Below are 15759 nucleotides of genomic sequence, written 5' to 3' on the forward strand. Positions count from 1 at the left end.
TGTTATTTTACATGTTATTTTAAGCTCTTTGCATACAGGTTGAAGTTGAAATTGAAATCAAAAATGAAAACTGAAATTAAAGTGTCACTATTATACAAAATTGTGTCACTATTATAGCGTGAACATAAATAACAAGCTTTGTAAAAACAATGTTTGCATTTTATTTTTCAGTTTGGCTTTTTGATTTTAAAATTGGCAGTCTTGAGGCGGAAAGATTTGACAGGGACGATGTGTTGTCACAGTGAAAATTTTAATTAAATCATTTCATTTTATTTTCAATTTTGGCTGATATTTTGCGAACAGTGTTTTATAATGAAATTGTAATCTGGTTTTCATTTTAATTACCAATGTTTATTCGATTTATTTAAAATTGGCAGGATTTACCTTCCATACACATCACCATGTCACACCCCTGCAAGCATATACTTTTGCGCTGTGTAAACAGCCGTATCAGTTTGCCCGAGTCAAGCAGAAAATGAAGAGCACAAAGCTGAACCGCACGCCTGCTCTCTAAAATAAAATCTGACAAGTGTCTTTCACATATATTCGGATTAAGCATGTGTAGGTAATATGAAACGTTCACATATCTTTTGCGAGTTTGTTATTTGAGATGTAGAATGAACGGAAAGTGGCCGCATAGAGAGACACTGCAGCGCTGCTGAGGATTGTGGGTGTTTACAGCAGTTTGACTGATAAATATGAATTTGTAGCTAAACTGTTAGCGCTGCCAAACAGCATTTCTCATAATTTACATCCTTGCAACAATATACCTGTAACGCTAGACACTGTGCACGTAATTGATCAATTTTAACAAATAAAAACACAGGTTGTGGCTCACAACCCACAGCTTCATCGGTTAGAGTTTTTAACCGAATCCAGCACTGAACTGAGAGCGATTCTGGAAGCTGTCTTCTGTCAAATGCTAGATATAGATATTTTATAATTCTCTGAAACATAATTAAAATTAAATTGTATGCACTTCTCTCTTTGTATCATGTCCTTTGGAAGCCCTAATACAGAAACAGAACACGCTCTGTGGAATTAGCAGCGTTTGGACAACATTTTTAGCTTTCTCTGTTATAACATTACAGCGCCTCTGCACACACCCCTTCGCTGTGTGTAACCGAAAGCCCTTATGATTTCACTAGCCCGGATGTATTTTTTTGTAGTCCACAAGATCGTTCGCTGTAGGCTTTGCTAAGCTAACTCTGTAAAAGCCAATGTTTCCCTTTGCATTGAGCTTTGAGCATGTTACACTCAGAGATGTTGTTTATGTTCACACAGCTACATTACACACCAACTAAAGTTTCAAATATGATATCGCAGTGGACCACCCCTTTAAAGATAAACAACTAAATCATGTCGTTCGCCAGTTGGAAACCTTTATAGTACTTTATAATACTACAATTCCGAATGAAAAACTGGAATATCAAAACTTGTCTTAATGTGCATTGTAAATTTCTGTGAGAATCTTGGGTCCATGTGGGTTCCAGTAGGTCTTCTGCAGTATTGGTGATGATTGGGATGCAGTTCAACAGATGATTCATCAGAAAAGTCTACCTTCTGACACTTTTCCAAATGATCAACTAGAAGTCAAGTTACTGTTTGTTGCCCTTACAACTACATCAGGTAGTGTATTTAAGCTTAGTATAGATAACTAAATTATTATTAAATTAGCTTAAAATGAAGAGTAATCCCTTACTTTACTTTTTAAGTGGAAAGGTAATTAAATTACAATCACTAGTTAAACCAACACTGGCTTTAACATATCATTTTAAGTATTTCACCATCAAATCACATCTAAACATCAATGCTTTTGACAACAGTACTCAGAATATTCAAGACAAACTCAAACAATGGTGCAACAGTGTTTTCCTGTTGTGCACGAGAGCAAAATTGATTCTTGTAATCGATAAAGAAAAGCAGGTAAATACAGATAAAATGAAAAACCCATGTCGGGGGGAAAAGAAAAAAAAAAACTAGGCGAGTGTATTAATCTCTGAGGGTGACACTGGTGTGTTTGTGAGGGGTCACGCTCTGTGGGGTTTCCTTTCAGGTTCTTTCATAGCGCAGTCGGAGATGTCACCTGGCAGTTGGCAGTAAGCCGTAAGCAAACGCATATGAGGAATTATGGGAAGCAGCGAGGCTACACAAATCCTCTGGAAACTTGTCTGACAGATCTAGTGGCTAATGTGTACTAGAGCAGGAAGTGCTGATAACTTTCCCTCAGAGAGGTTCCTTTGACGTGTCTTGTCATTTAAATGTATTGTTTATCTGTTGAACGTGAGCGTAATGGAAATAACTTTGAGCCCTGTGCTCGTTTCCTTTTTTTTTTTTAAAGAGGGTTAGGAAGAGCTGCTTGTCTTTGACTTTGAAAGCTTTTCCATCTTCGCTTTTGCTCATAGAAATTAATGGAAAACAAACAGGAAGATAAAGTAAACAGAAGCCTGGAGAGCTCAATTTGAGTGCAGAGGATGACTTTTTTTCTCTCTGAGTGTCAGTACTTATAATAGTTAAAGTAATAATTGTAATGGTTAACAAAGCAACAAATCTAAAAGCTATGCTAAAACTGAAGATCAAAACTATATATAGTATATACAGTTGAAGTCAGAATTATTAACCTTCCTAAAAGATTAGACACCTTTATATTTTTCCCCAATTTCTGTTTAATGGAAAGAAGAACAAATTTCTAAACATATTAGTTTTAATAACTAATTTCTAATAACGGATTTCTTTTATCTTTGCCATGATGACAGTACATAATATTTTACTAGATATTTTTATTATAATAGCATTCAGTTAAAGTGCAATTTAAAGACTTAATTAGGTTATTTGGACAAGTTAGGGTAATTAGGCAAGTCATTGTATAATGATGGTTTGCTCTGATGGATGGCTGTCAGTGTATTATAGAGATACAAAAAATTTTTTAGTGTTACTTAGTTGGTATATTGGCATTATATCATCTCAACAGCTGTCGGCTTTTTAGCCAAATGTCAAATTTCCTGTCTTATCCCTCACTAAAAATCTGTATTTCTATGACCTATAATAATAATAACAACAGCAACAACAACAGACAGCTGTTATTTAAGTAATAAGCAGACACAAAACTAGTGACTGTGTTTGACTTTAGTGATTGCCGCCCGACTGGCGGAAAAGGATCAAAACAGCACTAAAAAAAAAATATCCTAGCCATAACCAAAACATGTCAAAATGTTAAAAAAAAAAAAAAACTGTACAGAAAATGTGCATATTAACTGATGGAAATTAAAAAAAAAATCTACACTATTCCATGAATTTGACAAATATATATATATATATATATATATATATATATATATATATATATATATATATATATATATATATATATAATTCTCTGACTTTCAATGTCTGGAGTAGACCTTTTAAAATTCTATGATATACCAGAAATTTCATGACTGCACATTTCTGCCAACCACAGCTACTACATATTTCACAGAGTGATTCTAAATGAGTCTTATTATCAGTGCTAAAAACACTTAATGTTTTTGTTGAATGTTTTCCAGGATTATTTAATTACAAAGAGTACCTGTAACCATTCACTTCCATTATATTTGTTTTCTTACTATAGAAGTCAATAGTTTCAGCTTTCTTCAAAATATCATTTTTTGTGTTCAACAGATGGAAACTCATTTGAAAATTGAGGGGTAGTAAATAGTGAGTACATTTTCATAGATGCAAGAATTATTCTTTCAACTTTAAATTCCTACCCAAGTTCTAATGTGAAATTTTGACCATACAAGACTTTGGTTTCAATGGTTTAACAAAAAAAATGAAACTATTGTCAATTGGAATAAGATAGCATGAGTGTTTGAATCAAGATCACAATCTTTAAAATAATAATTGATCTGTGGTTCAAATATAAAAAAAAAGCTATTTTTTAGCTCAGATTTCACATATTTTTTATAAACACTGCATGGAAATAGAATGAGATTGCATGAATATATGAATTAAGATGTATTTCCCCGAGATGTTTTTTTAAACACTCCAGGTAAAAATTTCTAGTGCAATTACAGTGCCTATAGAAAAAACCCTCATACCCTTTGAAATAATGCCTTTATTCAGTGTTCGAACTATACCGTGGCCCTTTTGGGGGTGGGGGGTTGCTTTGATCTGAATGATCTGAGTCCCTTGCCACAATGTAGGCTATATAAGACACAGGATCCCTGTCCTTAAATAGCAATATATAACCAAATATATTTATATAATTGTAACTAACAAAGTAATCCAGTTTACTTTCACGCTAAAAGTACTTGTTTTTCCATCAATAACTTTCTTTGACCCTTGAAAATATCTTTTGAGAGATTTATTTTTACCTGCACAAACAACAGCAGCCTAAGCAACAGAACATTGTTGTCTAATTTTACCTGCAGTGCTTCTGTGAGAGGAATACATTCATTTCTATCTATCTATCTATCTATCTATCTATCTATCTATCTATCTATCTATCTATCTATCTATCTATCTATCTATCTATCTATCTATCTATCTATCTATCTATATATATATATATATAAAAATGACCTTGCCATGTAGCCTATCATTTTTCTATTCGCTCTATAAGCTCAAGATGATGACATTAAGGACATTTCGAATAAAACGAAACACAATGTCACATCATTTGTTTCGGAAAATGAATAAGCAGTGGCTGTCGGTCTTTGACATGACTGCACTTTGCTCCTCAGCGCCCCCCACACCTGGATGCTCATGACAAGAATAATGTGTAGTTATCTTTTTTTTTTTAAGTGAGGTATAAATTGCCGTCATGCATGAATGAATGATATTTTTGCACTTTTACACATAATAATCCATGATCACATTACACAATACTGAAACCGCACATCTAAATAACCCGTTGACAATATTTTTTGAGACCCCCCCGAAATTTCAGAAATCATGTTTCAGGGGAGCCTGTGGCTTATTTAGGGGAACGGAGCTCCTCCTGGCTCTCCCATAATTTGCACCCTGCCTTTATTTGTCATACAGTCTGAAATCAAATCCCATTCCAAATAACTTTTTTAGCCTTTGAAATGTTTTTGTGTCCTTCTCCTAACCTGTGGCTTTCTACAACGTTATCCCGAAGGTCTTTTGTTAGCAGGGTGTAATTTGAGGAAAGGTATAGATTTTCACAGGGTATGAAGGTTTTCTATAGGTATTGTAATTTAGTTTGATGGTTCCGTCATTCTTGATTCCCGAATAAAGTTTCAGGGTTATCCTGACGCAGGGGAGGGTCTCCGCACCTCATGCTGAGAGCAGCTCGGCCTGCTGACAGCCCGATACATTAAATCTTCTCTCCAGCTGAGTCACTATTCTCAGGGCTAATTGCTGTGTTAATTGAGCAGGTCCGCTCAGGATGGATGGGTGAACCCGGGGCACGTTTGGTGATGCAGGTGGATAGATAAATGGATGATAGGATGGGAAAAAAAAATTGGCGTGGGACATGGAGCCTTACCTTGGGTTGCATCTGCAAATTCAACATTATAACCCTGAACCAAATTAAAATAAGAAAAACACAATCATTCGCCCTCCTGTGAATTTTTTTCTTTTTCAAATATTTCTCAAATGATGTTTAACAGAGTAAGGAATTTTTATGGTATTTTTTTTTTATAATATTTTTTGTTCTGGAGAAAGTCTGATTTGTTTTATTTCAGCTACATTTTTTAGGTTTTATTAAATTTTCTAAAAACCATTTTAAGGTTTTATTTAAGCAATATTTTTTTCGATTGTCTATAGCAGTGGTCCCTAAACTCGACCGCGGACCAGTGAACGCTTGATAATTTTACCACGGACCATGGGTGGGAGGTTCATAGGTTGCTAGGCGACCATCAAACATTTTCTCAGAGGATGGCAAGCTGACAAAACATTGCTGTCACTCAATACACAATGCAAGTTTTATTTATGGAGAAAATTCCAAAGCACTGCAGTGTTTGTGTGTTCTGTGTTTGTCTGAGATAATTAGTCTACCGAAATGTGTATATTCCATATAAGCTGAAGCTGGTTGCAGAAGCTCACATCTGGTCCAAGCCCCTCCCTTGGAGAATCGTCATTCTATAGCGATCGCTGATTGGCTATTGTACTAGAAGGTGTTTTTTATTCACCATATAGCGATCGCTGATTGTTTCCTGTACTAGAAGGCGGGGATTCATTCGCCATATTGACAGTTACACTTTTCCCCATTTAAAAGTATACGAGTGACTATTCTAGAGCCTTTGGTTGTAGTAGATGTTGTAATAGTATCAGTAGTAGCAGTCGTTGTAGTAGTAGACATTGCAGTAGTCATTGTGGATGTAGTAGCAGCAGCAGTAATAGTAGTAGTAGTATTAGTAATTTCTGTAGTAGTAGTTGGTGTAATACTTATTATATGTATATATACAGTTAAAGATTTTTTTCAACATATTTCTAAACATAATAATTTCTAATAACTGATTTAATTTATCTTTGCCATGATGACAGTAAATAATATTTTACTACATATTTTTCAAGACACTTCTATACAGCTTAAAGTGACATTTAAAGGCTTAACTAGTTTAAAGGCTTAATAGGTTAATTAGGTTAACTATGCAGGTTAGCGTAATTAAGCAAGTTATTGTATAATGATAGTTTGTTCTGTAGACAATCGAAAAGAAATAAAGCTTAAAGGAGCTAATAATTTTGACCCTAAAATTGTTTATTAAAATTTAAAAACTGCTTTTATTCTAGAAAAAATAAAACAAATAGGACTTTCTCCAGAAGAAAAAATATTATCAGACATACTGTGAAAATGTCCTTGCTCTGTTAAACATCATTTGGGTAATATTTAAAAAAATAAAAGAAAAAAATAATAAACTTGTGCAAACCACAATAAATTAGGGCGCTCAAGTGACTGATATGTAAGCGAGAGAATACAGTCATTTTTCAAAATAAAACATTTTTCATAATTAAAGATCGCTCCGACTCAGATAATAAATAAAATTGAAATAATTAATGATTTCTTGTGTGGTCTGGTACCAATTGACCAATATGGTTGAGGACCACTGATCTAGACAGACCTCTGTTCTACAATGACTTGCCAAATTAACCTAAATAACCTTGTTAACCCTTTAAACTGCTCTTTAAGCTGAATACTAGTGTCTTGAAAAATATCTAGTAAAATGGAAAACAAAAAAGAAATGGCTGGGGACATGGAGCCTTACCTTCAGTTGCATCTGCGAATGGTGGCTTTAGATTCTCTCCAGGCCCCTCGAGGATGGCGGACACCTCAGACGATATATGAAACTCTATTTTTTTCTGTCCAAGTGCATGAGGTTGCTCAAACACATCCGCCGGCTGCAGGACTGGACCTGATGGACTAAAAGACACAACACATCAGCCGATCTCTTTGTATTGTTGAAAGCATGTTTTGAAACTCTAAGGTGCTGTTTTGTTGTAGTTAATTAATGATAAGGAAGATTCTGCTAGACAGCTGACAATTTACCCATGGGAATCCGGTTTGGGAATAAACAGGAGGTCTTTGAGTTTGGGTTTCTTTCTCTTGGATGAAGTCTTTGTTCTCAGCGGTCTTTTGCATGGCTGGTTAACAAGGCCCATCAGTCTGATCATCCTTTGCGGAACGCAGGGAGAAGAAGTGAGAAGCTATTAAACATGTATGGCTTTTGAACACAGGCAGGCAAAACGTGGCAATGAAAGAAACAAACTGAACACTCCTGCAGCTTTCAGTCGCTGCCATATTGAAGGCTGACAGTCTGTCAATGAGAAAACGTGCCAATGCTGGTGATGCTTCGTTAGAAAGAGAAAATAAAATACTACCATAGTTATTTTTAGATATTCACAAGAGATTGTTTTTACATTCAAGATGTGGCAGACGAAATCAGTCTGTGTGCCAGAGAAATCGTGCTGTAAGGTTTATTGTAAGCCTAGAAAAAAATATGACTTATTTATTCAGCACTGGGGTTTGTGATAATGATGTTTTGCTGAGTGTGTTTTTGTGCTGGTGCATTGGTTATCATGGATAAATAAATCTGACACTACAACCAGGATCTGAATTACAGGGGACGCCCTATTTACGCTTGATCCCGCCTGAAGGAGGTCAAAACAAGATGTATGGAGGGAGTGAGAGACTGAGAAAATACTGAGAAATATTTTACACTGATCTGTATTTTGTTTAAAATCCAGAGTGGAGATTGGATGTCTGTGTGGGCTGGAACAACGTGACGTCTTTGACTTTTCAGCATTACACTTTCAACATGTTTACAGCTAGTTTATGCTATAAATATTATAATATTATAAATATTAACTAGTTTGATAGGGTTTTTTTGTTTGTTTTGACATTAGCTTTGAATGCACACTTGTATAAATCCTAAGCATCTTTCATAAGCATTAAAGATATAGATATAGATAAAGAAAAGAGAAAGGAGTGAAACCAGCTACCTCTCTTTCTCCTCTTCATCTCCGCTTTCATACTCGGACTCTTCTTCGCTTCCGGACTCGTCATGCTCAGGAAGAGGAGGGTTTTCAGGGGGGAAAGGTGGAGGCAGCGGGCCTGAAGGCATCTCAAACTGAAACTGTACAGACGAGTGGGTTACATTTTCTCAACAGCTCATTCACACAGCCATGCAGATCATCACATCAAAACTATCAAAAAGATATATATATATTTTTATTATTATTAGATTTTTTATTTATTTATTAAATTTAATTTATTAAAGTGCCTAAAAATAACAATCAATAAATATCAAGTTTAAGCATACAGTGGTTTACAAGTGTGTCTTAAGTTTGTTTGTTCATGTTTTATTATTTATTGGAGTTTGTTTTGGCCAGAACAGGGTTTCTGCAGGTTTCCAGTCAAATTTAAGACTTTTTTAGATCCTTTTAAGACCATTATGAATGAGATTTTAGACTTATATGGGGCTAAGCACTAAGGATTTTTTGTAATGGTCTGGTTGGACCAATGAAATTGGAAAAAACCAAATGTAGTTATTTCTTAACCAGATATTTTAATGTGCCAAAACAAGAAACTCATTTACTTTTTTTTCATGTTTCTTTTTGAATTTTTTTAACTGACAAGTTTAGCACAGTTAAAAGTGAATTTATAATGAAGAAAATTACAGGAATAATGAAAAATATATACAGTTGAAATTAGAATTAGATTTTTTTCTTTTTTAAATATTTCCCAAATTATGTTTAACAGAGAAAGGAAATTTTTACAGTATGTCTGATAATATTTTTTCTTCTGGAGAAAGTCTTATTTGGTTTTTTTTCGGCTAGAATAAAAGCAATTTAAAAATTTTTTTAAGGTCAAAATTATTAGCCCCTTTAAGCTATATTTTTAATAACTTGCCTAATTATCTTTGCCTAGCTAACCTAATTAACCTAGTTAAGCCTTTAAATGTCACTTTAAGCTGTAAAGAAATGTCTTAAAATCTCTAGTAAAATATTATTTACTGTCCTCATGGCAAAGCTACAATAAATCAGTTATTAAAAATGATTTATTAAAACTATTATGTAAAATTATGTATTATGTAAAAATCTTCTCTCTGTTAAACAGAAATTGGGGAAAAAAATAAACAGGGGGGCTAATAATTCTATTAGGTCCAAATGAACGGAGTATAACTTCTATTCAACCTAATGCGTTTCTGGTATAAAACCTTAAGTTTCCTCCCTAGTTATAAAAAATATGTCCACTCAATTTCTTCTGTAAATAGTTTTTGTGTAAATGGAAAGTTATGTAAAGATATATATTGCTGCTATTATGATGTAATTGTTTTAGTTTTCTTTTCCTATATTATTTAGATAGTTTGTTGGTGATTAGTTGAGTGTCGGCCTGATTGGGTAACTTTAGACTTAAAATTAGGACCAGTTTAAAACTATTTAAGACCAACAACACAATATTCCTGTGAATTTAAGACCTTTTAAGACCCCGCGGACACCCTGCAGAACTTTCTTGAAATTATTGGTTTAAAAAAAAAGAAAATTAAATATTAAAACTTTTGGTCAGTTAATTGTTGATATTTTAAACGTTTTGATTAATAAAAAATTATGGTATTAAATATTTTTAATGCATATTTTAATAATAATAATAATAATAATAATAATAATAATAATAATAATAATAATAATAATAAACATAATAATTTTATGAAATGTTGTTTTTAATAATTAATTTATCTAATAATCTATATTTTATGTATAATCTATCTATAGCCCATCAATATTAGCAGAGCCCCTACATTAATGGGATTCAGTGGAAAGCAAAGCATCAAGGTTGAGTTGGACTTATATTCGAGATGATGTGACTCACATTATATACATTTATCACCATGCTGCCCTGAGTTAACATTTACAAAAGGGCATAACACCAACTTACCATTGGTGGAGGAGCTGTCACCGGCCTAAACGGAGACGGCAGGTTCATCTTATTCATCAGGTGAAGAACCTGTGGAGAACAAGTTCATCAGATAGAGGAAAGTGAGAGTGTGTATGTGTCATTTCCACACACCTGTTATGGCATATTTCTTGGACACAAACATTAATTGTGACCCTGGCTCCATATGTAATCCAGATTGCTGCGTAGGAATATATTCAGGCTCTCTGAGCAACAGATGTAATGCGTTTAAACTGCCAGCCTGTTTCCCAGAAAGCTAGCGCCACCAAAAGGCAAGTTTATGAAATGATTTGGTCTCCCTGGTGCTTTAACAAAGCGGCGCAGTGTAGCTTAAGGGAAAATGTTAAATACATCACTCATCCCTCCCTCCCACATGAGTGTGATATTAATACCATCAGAATAATTCCATCCAAATATTGTGGTTTGATGTTTTAAATGCTGGACTGGATTCAGAAGAAAAATCACATTAGTGCCACTCTGGTAGAGCAAAGTGAGAACTGTCTTTTACCTGATATGAACTGAAAACCTCAAAGACGGGGAGAGAGATACTGATACGCACAAACGGTTGTATCATATCCACTGCTCCATGATGCTTTGCACAAATTACGGAAGTAATTTCTGTTAAACTCCTAACAACCAGGTGTCATTATTCTCTTCATAACTCATCCATCTAATATTTAAAGGGGACCCATTATAGCCCTTTCTACAATATGTAAATTAAATAGAGTGTGTATATGAAGTTTCAGCTCAAAATACGCAATAAGTGATGTTTTATAACTGAAATGGCCCCTTTTAGGCTTTGAAACTAATTATGCCAGTTTGGTGACTGTCACTTTTAATTGAAATAAAATTGTGCTCTTTTTAAAAGGGAGTAGAGCCTCAAATGCCAATGTGATTCAAAACAGGACTAATGTTATCTCTGTAAAAAACTTGTCAGAAGAAGGCAGTCTATGGAGACTACGGTGTTCATTAGTTTCACATTTATGATGCCTCTTAGTGGCTGACATTATCTTCAGCAGGTGGAAACTCTAATGACGGACTGCTGCTTCACACTCAGGGCTGTTTATGCTAATGAGGGAGAGATTGTTGCTAATGGGTGGGGCTTTCCCTCTCTGATGACACATACAAAGGGAGAATGTCAATCAAAGTGTTTCTGCAGACTGTTTTTATAAAGTGCGTTTATAAAAAAATATAATTAATTAATAATTAGCATTAGAGGCTGGATATATTCACACACTGTTGCCACACAACTGTGCTTAAATGCCTCATAAAAGTGTTTTTTTTTCATTATAGGTCCCATTTAAAGCCACTTACAACAATATTACAGACATGTCACATAATACTGTACAGTAGAGTGGAAAGAAAAAAATGATCTGGAGGGAAAAAGCACAATGAATGCATGTAGCTTTATTTTAATTACATATATGGGTTACATAGCCTAACTTTTTATTTATTTATTTGTTAGATATTGATAGCATACATTTACTTGCAGATGTATGGTATACAGAGCTTTTACAGTGAATATACAAAACAATTAAGCATGACAATCCAGATTTTGAATTTTATATTAAGGACTATATAGGATATACAGTGCATCCGGAAATAAAAAGCCTGAAAAATCACATGTACATCAGTATTCACAGCCTTTGCTCAATACTTTAATGATGCACCTTAGACAGCAATTACAGCCTCGATTTTTTTTTAATATGAGCTTGGCACACCTGTCTTTAGGAATTTTTGCTCATTCCTCTTTGCAGTACCTCTCAAGCTCTATCAGGTTGGATGGGAATCGACGGTGTACAGCCATTTTCAGATCTCTCCAGAGATGTCCAATAGGATCTAGGTCTGGGCTCTGACTGGGCCACTCAAGGACATTCACCGAGTTGTTGTGAAGCCACTCTATGGATATTTTGGCTGCGTGCTTTGGGTCATTGTCCTGCTGGAAGATGAACAATGACCCAAGTCTGACGTCAAGAGCACTCTGATGCAGGTGTTTATTGAAGATGTCTCTGTACATTGCTGCATTCATCTTTCCCTCTATCCTGACTAGTCTTCCAGTTCCTGCTGCTGAAAAACATCCCCACAGCATGATGCTGCCACCACCATGCTTCACCATGCTTGGTTTTCTCCAAACGTAACACCTGGCATTCACTGCAAAGAGTTCAATTTTTGTCTCATCAGACCTGAAAATTTTGTTTCTTATGGTCTAAAAGTCCTTCAGATGCCTTTTGGCAAATTCCAGGTGGTGAGTGGCCTCCGTCTGGCCACTCTACCATACAGGCCTGATTGGTGGATTGCTGCACAGATGGTTGTCCTTTTGTAAGGTTCTCCTCTCTCTACAGAAGAAGCTGGAGCTCAGACAAAGTGTCCATCGGGTTATTGATCACCTTCCTGACTAAGGCCCTTCTCCCCCGAACACTCAGCTTAGATGGCCGGCCAGCTCTAGGAAGAGTCCTGGTGGTTCTAAACATCTTCCACTTATAGATGACGGAGGCCACTGTGCTCATTGAGACTGTCAGAGCAGCAGAATTTTTTCTGTAACCTTCCCCATCCTTCTGCCTCGAGACAATCCTGTCTCGGAGGTCTACAGACAATTCCTTTGTCTTTATGCTTGGTTTGTGCTTTGACATGCACCGTCAACCCTGGGACCTTATATAGATGGGTGTATGCGTTTTCAAATCATGTCCAATCAACTGAATTTACCACAATTGAACTCCAATTAAGCTGCTGAAACATCTCAAGAATGATCAGTGGAAACAAGAATGTACCTGAGCTCAATTTAGAGCTTCACGGCAAAGGCTGTGAATACTTATTTACATGTGATTTTTCAGCTGTTTAATTTTTAATAAATTTGCAACAATTTCAAAAAATCTTTTTTCACATTGTCATTATGGGGTATTGTGTGTAGAATTCTGAGGAAATAAATGAATGTAATCCATTTTGGAATAAGGCTGTAAAATAAAAAAATGTGGAAAAACTGAAGCGCTATGAATACTTTCCGGATGCACTGCATAAAACATTATTCAATTCAATTCTTATTTTGTATGGCACTTTTACAATGTAGGTTGTGTCAAAGCAGCTTCAAATAGAAGATTATTGTGAATTGAAACAGTGTCAGTTCAGTTTTCAGTTTAGTTCAGTTCAGTTCTATTCAGTTCATTATTTGTAAGGTCTTTTGAGGTGAAACTTCACACACGCACTCCAGGGACATCAGAGTTTTATTTTACATTTTGTAAAAAGGGCATAATAGGTCCCCTTTAAAATGATTTGCTTCAGTCTTTTTGAATGGCAGTTCCCCAAACAGCAAGCGCAATCCATAATTTGAGGCATAAATGCAGATAAAGGTGGCTAGATGTGCATGTTTACACATTCCTAACATGAACTGATAAATAAAACAAAAGAAAAATGATAAGAAAAAAACAGCCTTTGTAGCCTCCACTCACTTGAACGTAGAACTTGGGCACACTCAGAAGTGTGTGTGTGATGTTTGTCAAAATTCCACTTGAAGGAGGAGGATATAAATATTTCAGCGTTGGATTTGTTTGAAATTTCAACCTGCGGGAAAAAGGGAGAAGAAAAAAAAGCATACATGAAAAATTGCCAGTCGTTAGCTTCGGAGAGGAGACAGGAAAACATTTCCAGAAATGCAAGCTGTGACAAAATGCATGAACATAATAGTGAAGCGTAAATATAAGAGCGAGGTACAAACATTTGGCAGTGTTTTGTAAATGCCCACGCCTGTAAAACACACCTGCGTTCAGTGTGGGAAAACAGCTACAAAAGAAAGGGATAGTTCACACACAAATGAAAATTCTGTCAACGTTTACTCTCCATCCACTTGTTACAAACCTGTTTGAGTTTCTTTCTTTTGATAAACACACAGGTATTTTCAAAGTAAACAAACTGTTGGTAACACAAATTTTTTTGAGATAACCAAACTGACACAGCTGAGCAGGGGGAAAAAACTCCTATGGAAGTCAGTGGGGACTTTTTGGATATCAAAATTCTTTAAAATATTTTCTTTTGCGTTCAGCAGAAAAAAAAAGAAACTCATATGATTTTGAAAGAACCTGGGGGTGAGAAAATGGTGAGCAAGTTTTCATCATTATCAAATAACTACCAGCATCAAATAACTACCTGTCAAGCTACCAGCAAAGGCTAGCTAATGGCACTGAAGTTTGCTGTTGTTGTTTTGTGTTGGCTGAAGTTTATATTGTCATTTTCTATGATTATACTAAGATAATGTAATTTCTCTGACCACTGCAATGCAAGTGGTGAATGGAATTTTCACACAATATATTTCACACATTTACACTCACCGGCCACTTTATTAGGTACACCTTACCAGTTTGGAACCCCTTTTGCCCCTAGCTGACAGGAGTGTAGTATACTGCTGGTGCCTGCCACCTGCCACAGGAGCTACTCGTACAGTTCTACTCAGCTGTCATCCAATCCATCCTCTGCACTTCAATCACCATCTGGTTCGGCTCAGCTGCCAAAACCGACCTCCGTAGACTACAGCGAATAGTCCGGACTGCTGAACGAATCACTGGCACAACCCTTCCTACACTTCAAGAACTGTACTCTTCCAGAGTGAGTAAAAGGGCTCGCAAAATCACTCTGGACGCCTCACACCCAGCACACTACCTGTTCGAACTGTTACCGTCTGGTCGGCGCTTCAGAGCACCAAGCACAAAAACAGCCAGACACAGGAAAAGTTTCTTTCCTCAGGCTGTCTACCTCATGAACAGTTAAATATTCCCCTACTGTGCAATAAATATGTGCAATACTTTCTCATACGCACTTGTACACAGCACCTTATATCAATATACAATGCAATACTCTCTACATTCGCACTTGTACACAGCACCTTATAACCTGTATATTTATAACAATCTGTACATACAACTCAACATCCAGGTTTCTTCACTAACCGCATCTGTTTAATGTTCATCATTTTTTATTATTATTTTATTTTTTTGTTTTGTTATTATTTTGTGTTGTCACTTGTCACTTTATGTACACTGGAAGCTTCTGTAGCCAAAACAAATTCCTTGTGTGTGTGAAGCACACTTGGCAATAAAACTGATTCTGATTCTGATTCTGATTCTGGTGTAGCCCATCCGCCTCAAGGTTCGATGTGTTGTGCATTCAAAGATGCTCTTCTGCATACTGTGGTTGTAATGAGTGGTTATTTGAGTAATTGTTGCCAATCTATCAGCTCAAAACAGTCTGGCCATTCTCCTCTGACCTCTGGCGTCAACAAGGCGCCCACAGAACTGCCCCTCACTGGATATTTTCTCTTTTTCGGACCATTCTCTGTAATCCCTAGAGATGGTTGTGCGTGAAAATTCAAGTAG

At 35.7% G+C, this 15759-nt stretch overlaps 1 protein-coding gene across 2 annotated transcripts in view; it reads right to left on the reverse strand.

Moving 5' to 3' along the window:
• rnpc3 (RNA-binding region (RNP1, RRM) containing 3) overlaps positions 1 to 15759 on the reverse strand; it is a 30831-nt gene that overhangs the window by 7234 nt on the left and 7838 nt on the right. For both annotated transcript variants that reach the window (XM_056450543.1, XM_056450544.1), the window contains 5 exons: positions 13843 to 13954; positions 10382 to 10450; positions 8446 to 8579; positions 7493 to 7618; positions 7212 to 7366 (listed from right to left, as the gene is read on the reverse strand). In XM_056450543.1, coding sequence (XP_056306518.1) covers positions 7212 to 7366; positions 7493 to 7618; positions 8446 to 8579; positions 10382 to 10450; positions 13843 to 13954 — 596 coding nt within the window. The remainder of the gene's footprint in view (positions 1 to 7211; positions 7367 to 7492; positions 7619 to 8445; positions 8580 to 10381; positions 10451 to 13842; positions 13955 to 15759) is intronic.

This window comes from Danio aesculapii, chromosome 24, assembly GCF_903798145.1.
Source record: "Danio aesculapii chromosome 24, fDanAes4.1, whole genome shotgun sequence".
Classification (NCBI taxonomy): domain Eukaryota; kingdom Metazoa; phylum Chordata; class Actinopteri; order Cypriniformes; family Danionidae; genus Danio; species Danio aesculapii.